The sequence below is a fragment of the Salvelinus alpinus genome, chromosome 2, assembly GCF_045679555.1.
Source record: "Salvelinus alpinus chromosome 2, SLU_Salpinus.1, whole genome shotgun sequence".
NCBI classification, from domain to species: Eukaryota; Metazoa; Chordata; class Actinopteri; order Salmoniformes; family Salmonidae; genus Salvelinus; species Salvelinus alpinus.
Genome location: NC_092087.1, coordinates 73,803,170 through 73,820,377, shown reverse-complemented (window position 1 = coordinate 73,820,377; position 17,208 = coordinate 73,803,170). Strand labels below are relative to the sequence as shown.

The following is a 17,208-nucleotide window of genomic DNA, read 5'->3' as shown; positions in this document are numbered from 1 at the left end:
GAACAGATGGAGAACAGAGGAGGATAACAAGAAACGAAACAGAAGGAGGAAGATCAAACCCCTGCAGAATATAGATAGAAGACAAGAGCATTCTCATGGGGTGGATTTGACTGACACGGTCAAGTAAGGTCATGCTTTCGAACGACCTAGGGCTATATGGTTCAAACAGAAGATCAAATCAAACTACAATGCTCTTATTATCAAATATTATCAAGGACTGCTGTATCCCAAGACAGAGAAATTCCTAAAAAATAATATATTTTTGCAGCATTAATTGTACAAGGTAATTCATGCATATCCAAATCCATTTAACGCCCTCAAATTAACATTCCAAACGTAACTCCAAAACCTTGTATATAACCTTGCTTTAGGAATAACATTGAACAGGACCCTCCAGGGCTCCAACAGGTCCAACTGAAATCACAAAACTCATCCAAAATCCAACTCATGTGTTGACTACTCCGTATGTTCACATTCCCTTGTTCACTAGCCACGCTCGACCAAAACGAAGACCACATCGTTAGCTGCATTCCAAACGCTGAACCATTCAGCACAGTGAGTTCACTAACAAGCCCTAATGGGCCGTTGCATTCATTAGAAGTCTGAACCTCTTTGGAGTGTCAGTACCTTGCTATCTCATGTTGAGAAAGAACAGGCGCAGACACATCAATAATGTAATGCAAAGAAGAGGATTCACTCTGGCATATCTCCTTCCATTAAGAATGTGGAAAGACCAATGTATAGTTAAATTTATAGTTAGTCTCGACATTAGGAAAGACGGGAAGAAGGTTAATGGTTGCTGTGCTTACCAGTAGAATCGATTGGGGGCCACCCTCTCATGGACAAGTTGCCACCTCCTTCCAAACTCCACCGAGCTGTACAGCTGTGGGGAGAAAGCCAATGGGAGTTACATACTGTATTCAGTCAGACAAGACAGATTAAATGAATACTGTAAAATAAACATTCAACACAAACCCTAAAAGTCCAGATAGTTAACTTTAATTCAAATAGTTTAGCATTTTCCCATTACAGTCAATGTGATACAATATGAGCATAACTCGTTATGTAATTAGTCATGTTCACTTCACAAATAATGCAATTACTTATACCTCCCTAGGAAAAAAATTCTCTCAAGTTCATTTACATTCTTGAGAAGCTACATGGCACAAGAGGGCAACAAAAATGTGCCTCAGAAGAATCACCAGAACAGGGCAGAAGCTGAGGACACAATCGGTCAATTCTCCACACATTCCTTCCATGTGAAAACCCCACACACATTCCCAGGTTAAATATGAAGCTGTAAAAGGGATTGTGTATGGTGAGGGTGTCATTGTGCTGGAGATATGGCTACATACTCCTAACAAGGCTAGAGATCAGCGGGGGGGGGGGGGGGGGGGGGCTGATGTGTGTGTGTGTGTGGTGGGGAGCCTAGCAGGGGAGCCGCGGCACAGCCGGTGGTCTCAATGTGAGCATTGTTTCGCTAGTCAGCACTTCGGTAGGTTGCTGAGATATCCCCATCTCTACTGAGAGCTGCTACACAGAGATGGTTCTCACACACACACATAAACAACATCACAGTCTCTATCGGTAGATGATATGAGCCGAGGGGGGATTCTTTCAAGAAACAGGAAAGCTTATTTGGGGAAGGAAGCATGGTACAATTTAATATCCTGAATAAGCATGGAATAAATGCCTTTTGTTTGCCTTATTTTTCACTATTTATTGTGGAGTCAGTATTTTTTTCTTACTAACTGGTTACTGTGAAGTATCCAAGGTAAATACATGAATAATGTCAATATCGGGCTTTGTTTTGTTTGTTGTTTTTTGAGCTTAATGTGTTTACTGCTGTCCAGCCAATGAGGCGCAAACCTTGTGAGAATGGTCAAGTTGTGAAAGTTTGGATGTGTTACTTTTTTCTTTTTTTTTTTTTTACAAAAACAGCTACGACAGCTAAGCCAAATTATGTATTAGTTTACTGATTACAGCAGAGAAATCAACGAGGCGTAAGACTTTATTTAATTGTTTTAGTTTGTGGACTTTTTCCATTTTAAATGTGAGCGATCAAGCATAACATGCAAACAGTAATTTATTAACGGCCGACTGAATGGTAATACTGTTTGTTTATATTTGTTTATTTTTTTTAAAATTGTAGTTATTTACTCTTTCCTGAAGGGTGAAGTCAAGGCCTCAGTTAACAGACCTCAATATCAGCACATTTTCATTCAAATAATCCTCTTGACAATTGTTATTATTCAATTGATAATCATATTTAATTAAACTAAGCCGAACCACTATTAAAGCCAAGCTGAATTGCAGGCATTTGAACTGTAGTGAAATGATGTTCCTTTACTTAAAGGTCTTTACACAATGGTCTTCAAAGAACACCAGTGAAGGCCAACCATAAAGGTCTTCAGTCCACAACACATACTAATACCATTTGTAACATCATTAACCATTCCATAACATTAGATCACATTGAACACGTTACTATGCTTGTACTATGCTGCATGTACTATACAGTCTGTTCCTTCCATACCATATGTGCCATATAAAATATCTGACTATGAGCATATGCTATTCTGGCCACAGAACAAGGTCAATATATTTCTATGTCAATACATGGCAGTGGAAAATGTGAAAAATGCTATTTGAACTGAGCTATGACTTTCATAAGGAACAGAGTTGAATTAAACAGATGCAAGAAGAAGGGGCAGAGAGGCAGGAAATCACTCTGGCTAATTAGCTAACCCCCACAGTGAGGTTGTGTCTCAAATTGCACCCTATTCCCTAGTTAGTGCAATCATTTTAACCAGGGGCCATATGGATCTGGTCAAAAGTAGTGCATCATATAGGGAATAGGGTGCCATTTGAGACACATGCAGTGTTAGCACTTAGTCAGGCAAGTCGGAGAGGGATTTGTACATTGAAATACGGACTGGCTAGAGAGCCAGTTCCTCAATCTAGGAAATGCCAAGGAGGAAGAGCTCCAGGGCACCATAGAGAGTAAATAAAGAGAAGGGGAAAGACGGGAGCAGGAGAGAAAAGGGAGGGAGGGAGACGAGGGGAGAGTGTGAGAGATTGAGATTTAGAGAGAGCGAGAAGGAGAGAGAGTGAGATTAAAAGAGACAGAGAGAGAAAGGCAGAGATAGAAAGAGAAAAGTCAAGAAAGTAGTGAGGGTGTATAGAGCCAGTATATATGTACACACACACACATATACATGTGTGTATATACATGTATATATATATAAATAATACACACACACACGACCAGGTGCATCCTATAACAACAGCAAAAAAAACTCCCGAAGTACAATAAGCATCTCCCCTGGGAAAAGTATTATTATTATTTATCAGATGTGAAACATTAGGCCCAAATGGCTCTGGCTGCAAGTAATTTATTAATGGTAATGGTCATTCTCAAAATGGCTATACATCGCAGGCCTGGAATATATCTTTTGCATAATTACCTTCTCTCTTGTCTCAGTAGTTCACCGACAATTACCATCACAAGACAGTGTCTCATATATTAGATTATTATCTATTCGATAAAAATATGCACTTCATTCCCTTAGACTCAATGAATTATAAGCACAATGTTTATATGTTTGTCTGATTCATCGAGCTTAAATGGGGATATCAAATCCCTGAGTCATGGAGGAAAGGAATTAGTCAAACCATCGGTCTAAGGGTATCTAATACACGTTTAACCCTTGTGAAGGTGCTTATGACTGTTTATCGGTGTTCACCTCTGTTGGTTTTGCTTTCTCATCAAGTTATTGGAAGGAATGCCGGGCCTACATTTAACGGACGAGGAGTTTAAAGGGAAATCTACTTCTTATTCACCATCTCCAGCACCACCCCAACATTAACATATGTGAAAATGGAGCATTTCTATCTTTTGTAGTAAAAACAATAGAGAAAGATTAGTCTTTCCAAGGATATCAACCAATTAGTAGAGAATTAGTAGGCAATTCGTTGGCAATGCCTACTCACAATTGGTCAAAATCACGTGATGCACATCTTCCTCTATTTTTTTTACTACCAAACATAGAAATAAACTATTGTCAAATATGTTGATGTTGGGGGTGGTGCTGGAGATGATGAATTTGAAGTAAAAAAATTGTGAAGTTTCCTTATAAGGGACTTCGGTATTGATCCTCAAAAGTCCCCATACAGCAAAAGAAAGTCCTCATGTAGGGCCATCTGTAGGACTCTATGAAATATATGAAGTATGTTGAGTGTATGGCACTATACAGTGCATTTGGAAAGTATTCAGACCATTTCCTTTTCCCACATTTTGTTATGTTACAGCCGTATTCTAAAAAGGATACAACAATTTTTCCCCCTCAATCAATCTACACACAATACCCCATAATGACAAAGCTGAAAAACATCCCCACAGAATGATGCTGCCACCACCATGCTTCACCATAGAGAGATTGGGAAACTAGTCAGGATTGAGGGAAGATGAACAGAGCAAAGTACAGAGAGATCCTTGATGAAAACCTGTTCCAGAGCGCTCAGGACCACAGACTGGGGCGAAGGTTCACCTTCCAGCAGGACAACGACCCGAAGCACACAGCCAAGACAACGCAGGAGTGGCTTCGGAAAAGTCTCTGAATGTCCTTGAGTGGCCCTGCCAGGGCTCGGACTTGAACCTGATAAAACATCTCTGGACCTGAAAATAGATGTGCAGCAACCCTCTCCATCCAACGTGACAGAGTTTGAGGATCTACAGAGTAAAATGGGGAAAAACTCCCCAAATACAGGTGTGCCATGCGTGTAGCGTTATACCCAAGAAGAATCAAGGCTGTAATCGCTGCCAAAGGTGCTTCAACAAAGTACTGACTAAAGGGTCTGAATACTTATGTAAATGTGACATGTTGTTTTTTAATACATTTGCAAAAATATCTAAAAACCTGTTTTTCCTTTGTCATTATGGAGTATTGTGTGTAGATTGATGAGGAAAAAACCTATTTAAAAAAAAATTGAATAAGGCTGTAACGTAGCAAAATGTGGAAAAAGTCAAGGAGCCTGAATATATTCTGAATGCACTGTATATGGAGTACATGGCTCTATATACAGCTTTGGTCTCAGCCACAAGAACTGAATTTATTCAAGTATGAGCAAATCCGTTTGAGCAAGTTATGACTAATTGACTTTGCCACTCAGTTAAACTTAAACATATTACACAGTCTAGTGTCGTTATGTCAACAATCATCAACCCACTTCGTGTGAATGTGAACTCGCTTTCAGGAAAGTTCAGGGTTACATTCAGGACTACTTTTAGCTTACATCCACCGACACCAATCAAGTCTCTAAGTCGTCTAATCTCTCTCTCTCTCTCCCTTTGTCATATCTGAATATGAGTAATGAGTCAGACAATAGCCTCTCGCCATGGTTACGCCACTCAATCACCGGCAGAGAAAATCGTCCAACTGATGCTGCCTCACCCCTCACTCTCACCCTCCACCTGACTCATAACAGCTCACCTTGTTTTGATGTCTGACAGAGGGCAAAACCGACAGAAGACAGAAAGCCTCTGATGACAAAAGAGACAGTAGCTAGCTACCAGATACAGTAGTTAAGTGATCTATCTCTCTGTGTGTGTGTGTGTGTGTGTGTGTGTGTGTGTGTGTGTGTGTGTGTGTGTGTGTGTGTGTGTGTGTGTGTGTGTGTGTGTGTGTGTGTGTGTGTGTGTGTGTGTGTGTGTGTGTGTGTGTGTGTGTGTGTGTGTGTGTGTGTGTGTGTGTTTTCTAGAAGTCCCTCAATCTAGGACATGCAAATAATGAGGAGAAATAGCTCTAAGGGCCCACTGCAAGAGAAATGAAGGGAAGGGGAAAGACAGGAGTAGGGGAGAGGGAGTGAGGAAGGAATGGAGGGAGGTAGAGAGGTTGCCTGACGACTCAAACTGAATTCTTCCGCTGCTCATCTAAGACTGCCATCATTGAAGCCATTTGCCGTGACGTCAAAATGAGGGGTGTTGTACAAAAAATTTCATCAGTGATTGGATCATTTCTAACCAATCAGGTTATCAAAGTATTCAAACCCACTGCTTTACCCATGTTTGTCCTGGCTCTGGCCCAACCCATAGGTTTCTGGGAACAATCAAAATTGTTAGAATTTGTTTGCTTTCAAGAAATCGTCGGGGGAGGTACTCAAATTCAGACTCATTGCTGAGAATGATCTAACGCTCGTGGGCGTGGCGTAGCATTTATCTTGGGCAAGGAGTCTGGGTAATCAGGTAAGTAGAGAGGGGGGGGTAGGTAAGGAGAGAGTGAGCAATTGAGATTGAAAGAAAGGGAGGAAAAGAGGGAAAGATTGAGAAAGAACGAGAGGGTGCACATATATTAAACCTGTATGCTGTATACACTGAGTGTACAAAACATTATGAACACCTGCTCTTTCCATGACATAGACTGACCAGGTGAATCCAGGTGAAAGCTATGATCCCTTATTGATGTCACTTAAATCCACTTCAATCAGTGTAGATGAAGCGGAGGAGACAGGTTAAAGAAGGATTTTAAGCTATGAGACAATTGAGACATGGATCTTGTACGTGTGCCATTCAGAGGGTGAATGGGCAAGACAAAAGATTTGTGCCCTTGAACGGGGTATGGGCGTAGCTGCCAGGCACACCGGTTTGTGTCAAGAACGGCAACGCTGCTGGGTTTTTCATGCTCAACAGTTTCCTGTGTGTAACAAGAATGGTCCATCACTCAAAGGACATCCAGCAAACATGACAACCGTGGGAAACATTGACGTCAACATGGGCTGGCATCCCTGTAGAATGCTTTCGACACCTTGTAGAGTCCATGCCCTGACAAATTGAGGCTGTTCTGAGGACCAAAGTGGGAGGGGGGGTTTCCTTCAACTCAATATTAGGAAGATATTCTTAATGTTTTGTACACTCAGTGTATATGCATGGCCAGGTGCATCTTATAACTACAGCCTAACACCTCCAAAGGTACACTAAGTACCTGCACAGGAAAGAAAAGAGAAACATTCATTATTTATTAGATGTGAAACATTAGGCCCAAATTGCTCTGGCTGCAAGCAAGGCATTTATTAATGGTTATGGTCATTCTCAAAATTGCTATAAATCGCAGGTCTGGAATATATCTTTTACATATTACCATCTCTCGCCTCAGTAGTTCATCGGTAATTACCATCATCAGACAGCGTCTCATATATTAGACGGTTATTTATTCTTAAAACATACGCACTTCATTCCCTTCGACTAGAATGTTGATGATTAATCGCCACATTTTTTACACCTTTGATGCCTTGCCCGAAAATACTGGAGGGGATATCAAATCCCTGAGTCATGGAGAAAAGGAATTAGTCAAACCCTCGGTCTAAGGGTATCTAATACACGTTTAACCTTTGTTAAGGTGCTTAGGACTGTTTATTGGGGTTTACCTCTGTTGGTTTTGCTTTCCCCTAAAGTTATTGGAAGGGATGCCGGGCCTACATTTAACGGATGAGGAGCTTAAGGGACTTAGGGATTCGTCCTCTTAAGTCCCCAAACTGCACCGGACAATCCTCATGTAGGGCCACCTGAGCCACATATACAGTAGGACTCTATGAAGAATGTGGAGTATATTGAGTGTATGGCACTATATATGGAATATATGTAGAATATTGAGTATACAGTATGGCACTATATATGGAGTATATGTAGAATATTGAGTATACAGTATGGCACTATATATGGAATATATGTAGAATATTGAGTATACAGTATGGCACTATATATGGAGTATATGTAGAATATTGAGTATACAGTATGGCACTATATATGGAGTATATGTAGAATATTGAGTATACAGTATGGCACTATATATGGAGTATATGTAGAATATTGAGTATACAGTATGGCACTATATATGGAATATATGTAGAATATTGAGTATACAGTATGGCACTATATATGGAATATATGTAGAATATTGAGTATACAGTATGGCACTATATATGGAGTATGGCTCCATATACAGCAATATGTAGTAGATTGAGAATATGGCCCTACAGTTGAAGTCGGAAGTTTACATACGCCTTAGCCAAATACATTTAAACTCAGTTTTTCACAATTCCTGACATTTAATTCTAGTAAAAATTCCCTTTTGCCACAACTTTGGAAGTATGCTTGGGGTCATTGTCCATTTGGAAGACCCATTTGCGACCAAGCTTTAACTTCCTGACTGATGTCTTGAGATGTTGCTTCAATATATCCACATACTTTTCCTCCCTCATGATGCCATCTATTTTTCCCACAACACCATACTAGCACCCCCGTGCTTCACGGTTGGGATGGTGTTCTTCGGCTTGCAAGCCTCCCCCTTTTTCCTCCAAACATAACTATGGTCATTATGGCCAAACATTTCTATTTTTGTTTCATCAGACCAGAGGACATTTCTCCAAAAAGTATGATCTTTGTCCCCATGTGCAGTTGCAAACCGTAGTCTGGCAATTTTGGAGCAGTGGCTTCTTCCTTGCTGAGGGGCCTTTCAGGTCATGTCGATATAGGACTCGTTTTACTGTGGATATAGATACTTTTGTACCAGTTTCCTCCAGCATCTTTACGAGGTCCTTTGCTGTTGTTCTGGGATTGATATGCACTTTTTGCACCAAAGTACGTTCATCTCTGGGAGACAGAACGTGTCTCCTTCCTGAGCGGTATGGCGGCTGCATGGTCCCATGATGTTTATACTTGCGTACTATTGTTTGTACAGATGAATGTGGTACCTTCAGGCATTTGGAAATTGCTCCAAAGGATGAACCAGACTTGTGGAGGTCAACAATATTTTTTCTGAGGTCTTGGCTGATTTCTTTTGATTTTCCCATGATGTCAAGCAATACATCCACAGCTACACCTCCAATTGGCTCAAATGATGTCAATTAGCCTCTCAGAAGCTTCTAAAGCCATGACATCATTTCCTGGAATTTTCCAAGCTGTTTAAAAGGCACAGTCAACTTAGTGTATGTAAACTTCTGACCCACTGGAATTGTGATACAGTGAATTATAAGTGAAATAATCTGTCTGTAAACAATTGTTGGAAAAACTACTTGTGTCATGCACGATGTAGATGTCCTAACTAACTTGTTAAAACTATAGTTTGTTAACAAGAAATTTGTGGAATGGTTGAAAACCTAGTTTTAATGACTCCAACCTAAGTGTATGTAAACTTCCGACTTCAACTGTATGTATGTTTGTATGGAGTTTATGGCTCTAGTCTCAGCCACAGAAACTGAATTTGTTAAAATAAAGCAAATCGTTGAGTAAGTTATGAACACTTGACTTTGTTGAATCGATTCAATATATTGGAGTTTAGACGAGTGGAAATCAACCTTAAAACCCACTCAGTTTCTTAGTTGAGGGCTATCATAAGTTTAAATCCACTGGATATGCTAATCACGTCTCTCCCCCCGGTAACACACCTCACTCAACTGCAGAGTAAATAGTCCCACCACATCAATCACCCCACCGCCTGACTCAGAAGAACGGTCATTTAATTACCATAGTGAATTATTGTAATGTTTGTTTGTCAATTAATCCCATAAGGGATGGGTTGCCAATTGGCGATTTGATGTCGTCTTGTTTTGATGTCTGACAGAGGGCAAAACCAACGAAAGACAGAAAGCCTCTGACGACAAAAAGATACAGTAGTTAAGTGATCTCTGTGTGTCAGTCAGTTCTCACTCCTCTTACCTTCTGATCATGGCTGTAGGCAAGGATCCAGTCCTCCTGCTCGGGGTGGAAGAGCAGGCTGAGGATGTAGAAGCTGAGGCGGTACTTCTGATAGGTGGCTCCCTCATCGGAGCTGATCAGCAGGCTGCTTTCCACTTCCGGGTCAGTTAGAAGCATGATCTGAATGAGAGCAGACAGAAATAGAATCAGAGCTAGCCATGGAGGAAGCTGGTCCTGGAAGACTGGGAAATATTATTGTTGGCTTGGGAGTGAGGCTTAGTTTGTATCAGTGTTGGATAAAGATAACTCCGATTTAAATGGTATATATTTTGGTAATCCATGCAGTGGAGGCTCCTCAGAGGAGGAAGGGGAGGACCATCCTATTCAGTAAATATCATTTTTTTTAAATTGTGAAACATTAAAACAGTTATCCTTTTTAGAAAAAAACTATACCAAATATATTCACATCAACAAATTATTTATTAAAACACACTGTTCTGCAATGAAGGTCTACAGCAGCCTCAACAGCACTCTGTAGGGTAGCACCATGGTGTACTTGGTGGACAGCTAGTTTCCGTCCTCCTCTGGGTACAACAACTTCCATACAAAATCACCCCATTCCATAGACTTACACATGAATTATGACAACTTCCGGAGAACGTCCGCCAACCTATCAGAGCTCTTGCAGCATGAACCGACATGGTGTCCACCCAATCAATCAAAGGATCAGAGAATGAATCTAGAACTGAAAGCATAAGCTACAGCTAGCTAGCACTGCAGTGCATAAAATGTGGTGAGTAGTTGACTCAAAGACAATAGTTGAACAGTTTAACAAATTCATTTCTTTAAAAATGAAGCAGCAAGAGAGAGAGAGCTATATTTTGTTGTATTTTTTTTTCACTTTCACTTAGCTAGCGAATGCAGCTAGCTAAACTCCGCAAAAAAAGAAAGTGTTACACCGAGGCCTGTACTCTGGAGCGGGATCGATTTGGAGGTGGAGGGTTCGTCATGGTCTGGGGCGGTGTGTCACAGCATCATCAGACTGAGCTTGTGATCATTGCAGGCAACCTCACCACTGTGCGTTACAGGGAAGACATCCTCCTCCCTCATGTGGTACCCTTCTTGCAGGCTCATCCTGACATGACCCTCCAGCATGACAACTCTTGTTTGAAACTGTTGGACTAATGACTACACCCTAGATCAGCTAGATGCAGCCAAGAGTGTGCAAAGTATTGACAATACTGTGTGCTCAGTATTGTCACTGTCTGTCATCTTGATTACTCAAATGTCTCTCTCGACCTTTGCAAACAAGTGGTAAACCTTTCATAGGTTAGACTGTAGCAACCTCGTGACGGGAATTCGAGTATCATGTAGTAACCTAAACCTATCGATTGTACATTGAGCTGGTAACAGAAATAAGACCATGCCCATCCTCCCTCATCTTAAATGTCACCGACCGCCACCGAATCCATGTGATGGGCAGCTTGAGAGTTTGAAGTTGATTGAAAAAAAATGATATTATTATTAGATTATATGATTTGATTACAAAGTCTACATTTAATAACAGATATAATGTCAGTAATTTGTGGTTCTAAATTGGCGTCTTTAGACTCACAGTCATCTCCTGCTTGTTAGATATCTCATTTATAAACCTGTGTTCCGCTTTGCTAGATCCTAATTATTGTTGTACAGACAGTCTTTTAAACACACCCTTTGCCTATCTTGTAGCGAGTGTGTATGGGTAACGCATTCAGATTTCTCTCCCTCTTTTTCTCCTGCTGTCTGTTCAGTCAGGCTTTGAAAGCTCTAATTTCCCACAAGCTTTGTTCTTTTCTTGGAGGTTCACAATTTTTTCCCTGTGATTGTGCCAAGTGAGAAAAAAAACACATATATCAAAAGATATAATCAGCAGCAAATGTAATTGAATCAGTCATCCTGAACACTTACATAACCCCTTATCAGTAGCACAGTGGGAAGGAAGTAGAGAGTGTGTGTGTGTGTGTGTGTGTGTGTGTGTGTGTGTGTGTGTGTGTGTGTGTGTGTGTGTGTGTGTGTGTGTGTGTGTGTGTGTGTGTGTGTGTGTGTGTGTGTGTGTGTGTGTGTGTGTGTGTGTGTGTGTGCGCGCGCGCGTGTGCATGTGTTTCTCGAGTCACTATGTTAATAAAACCATGAACTGATTGGCACTTATCCTAACTCATCCATCCCAGTAGTGCCCACAGTTTCAGTGTCAGACAACAACTCTGAAACCTCCGCAGTTTCAGTGTCAAGACATTACGGCACCGTCAAACCGTCGAAGTCTAGGAGTCTCCTCACACCACCATATTTCTATAGTTCACCAACCCCAGCAAAACCACTGTTCACATTACGCTAGCAAATTGTCATTAATGACATCAGTCGTGCAGGGATCACACCGCTATCGAACCATGCTGACTGGGTTATAGAGGATAGAGAAAAGGCTAACAGAGTAGGGAGACAGAACCTTCGACCAACAACCCAAGGTGATTTTAACAGGTTTCCCCATTTGACAAATCTCCTAAGTTTCCCTGATTACCATCAATAGGGGTGGATTTGGGAATGATGTAAAACGTCTAACACACTTCCAGCAGGCACCATTGGCTATATAACATAGCAAGCTTGAGCAGGCGCGGCTGAGACTCTAAGTCATTTGTCAAACTATGCATGATAATGGTAGCTATAGTGGGCCGACCCCAAACACAAGTTCATCAATCACAGTGAGCTAGCGTAGCGCCATACGTGATCCACATGCTGACCAATCCAATCAAATATCAAATGCAGCAGCCAACACGGTTTCTTTTTACATTCCATACACAATTAACAGCGTTTTAACTCTGGGCACTATTAAAACTTTGTCTGCTCCTATAAATATGGAAACAACACCCTATTGTGATACAGCCCTATTCTAGCCTAGCCTATGTAGGCTAATGCAGCCATTGTGATACAGCCCTATTCTAGCCTAGCCTATGTAGGCTAATGCAGCCATTGTGATACAGCCCTATTCTAGCCTAGCCTATGTAGGCTAATGCAGCCATTGTGATACAGCCCTATTCTAGCCTAGCCTATGTAGGCTAATGCAGCTATTGTGATACAGCCCTATTCTAGCCTAGCCTATGTAGGCTAATGCAGCCATTGTGGAGGGAGGATTATAAGCGGTTTCATGAATTCGGGAACACTCACATGACTTATTTCAATAATTTGTTGTCAGAATATGGAAATCGATATATCCTAGTGCGACGTGAAAACGGGTTAGGGAGATTCTGGTGAGCTTCTCAGGGATCTGATTAGTTCCACTTATAACCTTCAGATGAGAGAGAAATGAGGGGAAGAGTTGGACAGATGTGGCAGTGAGGGAATGAATCCTGTAGGAGTTGTGTTGAATACCATATTCTGCTTCATAAGACGACATTAACCATGAACGGGAAACAGGGCAATGACGTTGCCAACCATTCAGCTGTTATACTTTTATCTAAAAACTATCTTCACTTAACATGGATAATATACGCTTAGCTTCAAGCCTTTAGACTTATGTTATGACAGAGCTTTACCTTGTCATTTTACACATTTATATAAAAATGTATAAAAATGTCAACACCCTCATCATTCTAAATTACATGACTGTTTGTTTAGACATAGCTGTATCTTTAGATACGCTATCTTGGAGCTTCACCTTGTAATTTAACAGATTTATATTACAAGCTGCATAGAAATGTCAACATCCTCACGCAACATGACATTGCGGTGTCATGTTTAGACAGGAAATGACAGACGTAACATGTTGACTCAATCAACGTTTCCAAGAGTCATTTCAAGAAACCATCTCACACTGGTCGAAACAACTCTGAAAATGCATATCCAAATGTTGCGTCATGTTATGCCGCCAAATTAAATCCTTCACTTTTTGCTTTACCGGAGTTTTATAAATAAAAGGAGAAAAACTAAAAAGGAATCATGCTGACCCTGAAACTTTCTCCAGAGTTCCATGCTCTGTAATCCACACAAACGCTGGCATTTTGTTCATTTCTACACTTCACACTTTCCCCTGATGGAGCACGGGGAAAAGAGAGGGCATGCCTGGAATTGCTACCATTGTGTGTGTGTGTGTATGTATGTGTATGTGTGTGTGTGTGTGCACGCTCCAGTGTGTTTATACCAATGTGTGTGTGCATGTATTTAGTTTATGAGGCCAAAGGGGTTCAAAATGACCAAAGGATAATGAAGCAGCCACCAACTGCAAGACGTTTAAGAAGTGTGCGATGAATAACACAGTGAGTTAATAGCCGTGCAGCAGTAAATACTCAGTGATAGAATATTAATGAAATTAGGCCCATATTTTCCATTTCACCCCAGTCACAGTAATTGGATTGTGAAGCCTCTCTCTAAATCCAAGCGTAACACAGTCGGTGCCCAAGTGACAAATATACTCTGTCTGCACTATAGGAAGTTCAAATGGCAAGATTTCAAGGAAATTCATGGAGAAGAGTAGAGGGAAAGTAGAACTCACTAAATTGTAGCTCCTAACAACAGACCCCCACTGTTAGGCTGACATGCTGCTACTAGTTTGACTACCCAGACATGATTATGAGAGTTTGAATGGGCATGTTACTTCCTGTAAACCAGCAGCAGATGTGTTTGTTGTTGAACGGAAAACAATACCAGTTGCTTGTTCGCTCTTGTCATCCCATGGACTGTCGGTGACCAGTAAGTGAACTCCTCAGACAAAAAGGTCAGTCTTGACTGTCTCTTTAGCCTTGTAGAGATGTCTGAAGAGCAGCAGTAGTGTAGAAGCCATGAATCAGCCACCATCTAGTGGCCCAAGTCAAAATTACACAATACCCAACATAACTAGACCAAGGGTCTTCAACCTTTTCTTGCCAAGGTACCCCCCAGGAAGTGTAACTCCAAACACATTTTGTCTAAGAGCACTGGCGTAGTGCAGTTTCTCTGGACCCCCGCAAAGCCTACTGCGTCAGCCCCTCAGTATAGACTTCCGATCACTGTCCGTGGTTCTGAAATTGCAACGTCTGTGTGTCTGCCTATCGATAGGCTATCAGATTGGTGCTAGTGCTTGTAGTAGCCTATAGCTTTGCTTTACTGGATACACGTTTTGTTTTTTGGGGTCGTCCTTTTCTCATGTTAAGCCTGACATTTATGTTTCACTAAGTTATAGGCCTACAGTGTTGCAATGCTGCTATTTAGAATGCTGACTGGTTGCAATTATGTATTTACTTGCTCGGTAATTAAAGTAGGACATTCAAACATTGCAGATTGTAAAATGCATGTTCTATGCAACAACATACTAATCAGTAACCAATGTATGTTTTTAATAGGATACAACGGTCCTGTAGACCTATAGCCTACCTTTGCCGTCCACACGTTCTCACGCAGCTTGGGTCGAACGTTCGTGCTGCGTAAAACCTGTCTATTAATTCCAATGATCAAAACAATAGCTTACTAGGGATTGTTTCATTAGGCAGACAATGGAGTCTAGCCTACTAGCCTATCTATAGCTATATACAGTATTTAGCATGGTAGCCTATTTATATTACACACTGGAACTCGGACTCCACGCTGTGGGCTATCCGTCTCATCACTCGTAGGCTTACCAATGTTCACAGAAGGGGGGGGGGGGGGGGGTCTCTGGCAGTACCCGTTACCCTCACTAGAGGAACGGTCACTATTCGCAAGAAGTGGGGGAGCAAGGCCACTCTTATAGCAAGGCCACTCTCATAGCAGGGCCCGGGCAGTGAGGTCTCAGTCTGGACTGGCAAGCTGCTAGCTGCTGCATAACTAGGCCTACTAGCTTCCACCTGGTGTTTCGTTTCGCTGCGTTTTTGTGCACCACTTGCCTTTTGTTCATCCATCTTGAACAATGCACTCACTCTCCATCCGAGTCCGACCTGATTCACCTAACTGTTTTGAACTATTGATAGCCAATTAGGTGAGGAGTCCGTAAAATAAAAAATATCTATTTTCGCAGACCCCCTACAGTACCTCCATGGACCCCCCAGAGTTTTAAAATAACAACTTCCTCTGTTTAAAACTTAACAATTTGGCCGTTCTGGTCAGCTAGTCCAATTTATATTTTTGTTAGGGCGATTCCAAAATGTGTGCAAAAACAGAAGAAACCTCCCCAGCAAATAAGTTAGAGTTTGATGGATAGGAAGTTTATGGGTTTTTCCATGGGGGAAATCATGAATAGAAACCATCCAACTTGGCAGGAGAAAAGGCAGCAAGATCATTTTGCGTAAATCTTATAAGACATACTGCTCTTGAACTACAGTAAATCTGAATGTACATCTATCTACTGTGAGTGAAATGTTCCAATATTCACATGGACATTCTATATTAATGTCTTAAGAATGTATCTTAATAATGCTATTACAACTGAGTTAATTGTCCACAGTGCATTTTAATTACTGGCAGAATTGCTTCATTTCCTCTGTATGCCCATCTGGAATTAATAAAAATGGCCTACTCTTTCCTTTGTAAGAAATCTCAGTCTAACACACTCACTAAGACCTAGGAAAGATAATACACGCGGATTGGAATATGTTCCGCACGGCGTCCAACAACAACAATGATGAATATGCAGATTCGGTGAGCGAGTTCATTAGGAAGTGCATTGACGATGTCGTACCCAGAGCAACGATTAAAACATTCCCAAACCAGAAACCGTGGATTAACGGCAGCATTCGCGTGAAACTGAAAGCGCGAACCACTGCTTTTAACCAGGGCAAGGTGACCGGAAACATGACCGAATACACACAGTGTAGCTATTCTCTCCGCAAGGCTATCAAACAGGCTAAGTCCCAGTACAGAGACAAAATTGAATCGCAATTCAACAGCTCAGACACAAGGGGTATGTGGCAGGGTCTACAGTCTATCACGGATTACAAAAAGAAAAGCAGCCCCGTCGCGGATCAGGATGTCTTGCTCCCAGACAGGCTAAATACCTTTTTTGCCCGCTTTGAGGATAATACAGTGCCACTGACACGGCCCACTACCAAAACCTGCGGGCTCTCCTTCACTGCAGCCGAGGTGAGTAAAACATTTAAACGTGTTAACCCTCGCAAGGCTGCAGGCCCAGACGGCATTCCCAGCCGCGTCCTCAGAGCATGCGCAGACCAGCTGGCTGGTGTGTTTACGGACATATTCAATCAATCCTTAGCCCAGTCTGCTGTTCCCACATGCTTCAAGAGGGCCACCATTGTTCCTGTTCCCAAGAAAGCTAAGGTAACTGAGCTAAACGACTACCGCCCCGTAGCACTCACTTCCGTCATCATGAAGTGCTTTGAGAGACTAGTCAAGGACCATATCACCTCCACCCTACCGGACACCCTAGACCCACTCCAATTTGCTTACCGACCCAATAGGTCCACAGACGACGCAATCGCAACCACACTGCACACTGCCCTAACCCATCTGGACAAGAGGAATACCTATGTGAGAATGCTGTTCATCGACTACAGCTCAGCATTTAACACCATAGTACCCTCCAA

General features: G+C 41.7%; 1 protein-coding gene across 3 annotated transcripts in view; it reads right to left on the bottom strand.

Moving 5' to 3' along the window:
* The window catches only part of LOC139567734 (VPS10 domain-containing receptor SorCS1-like), a 146,191-nt gene that overhangs the window by 41,307 nt on the left and 87,676 nt on the right, over nucleotides 1-17,208 (bottom strand). For all 3 annotated transcript variants that reach the window (XR_011673459.1, XM_071389193.1, XM_071389192.1), the window contains exons 4-5: nucleotides 9,713-9,871; nucleotides 810-883 (exon numbers count right to left, since the gene is read on the bottom strand). Coding sequence is in view for 2 of the 3 variants with exons in the window: in XM_071389193.1 (XP_071245294.1) it covers nucleotides 810-883; nucleotides 9,713-9,871 (233 nt within the window). In the remaining variant the exon portion in view is untranslated. The remainder of the gene's footprint in view (nucleotides 1-809; nucleotides 884-9,712; nucleotides 9,872-17,208) is intronic.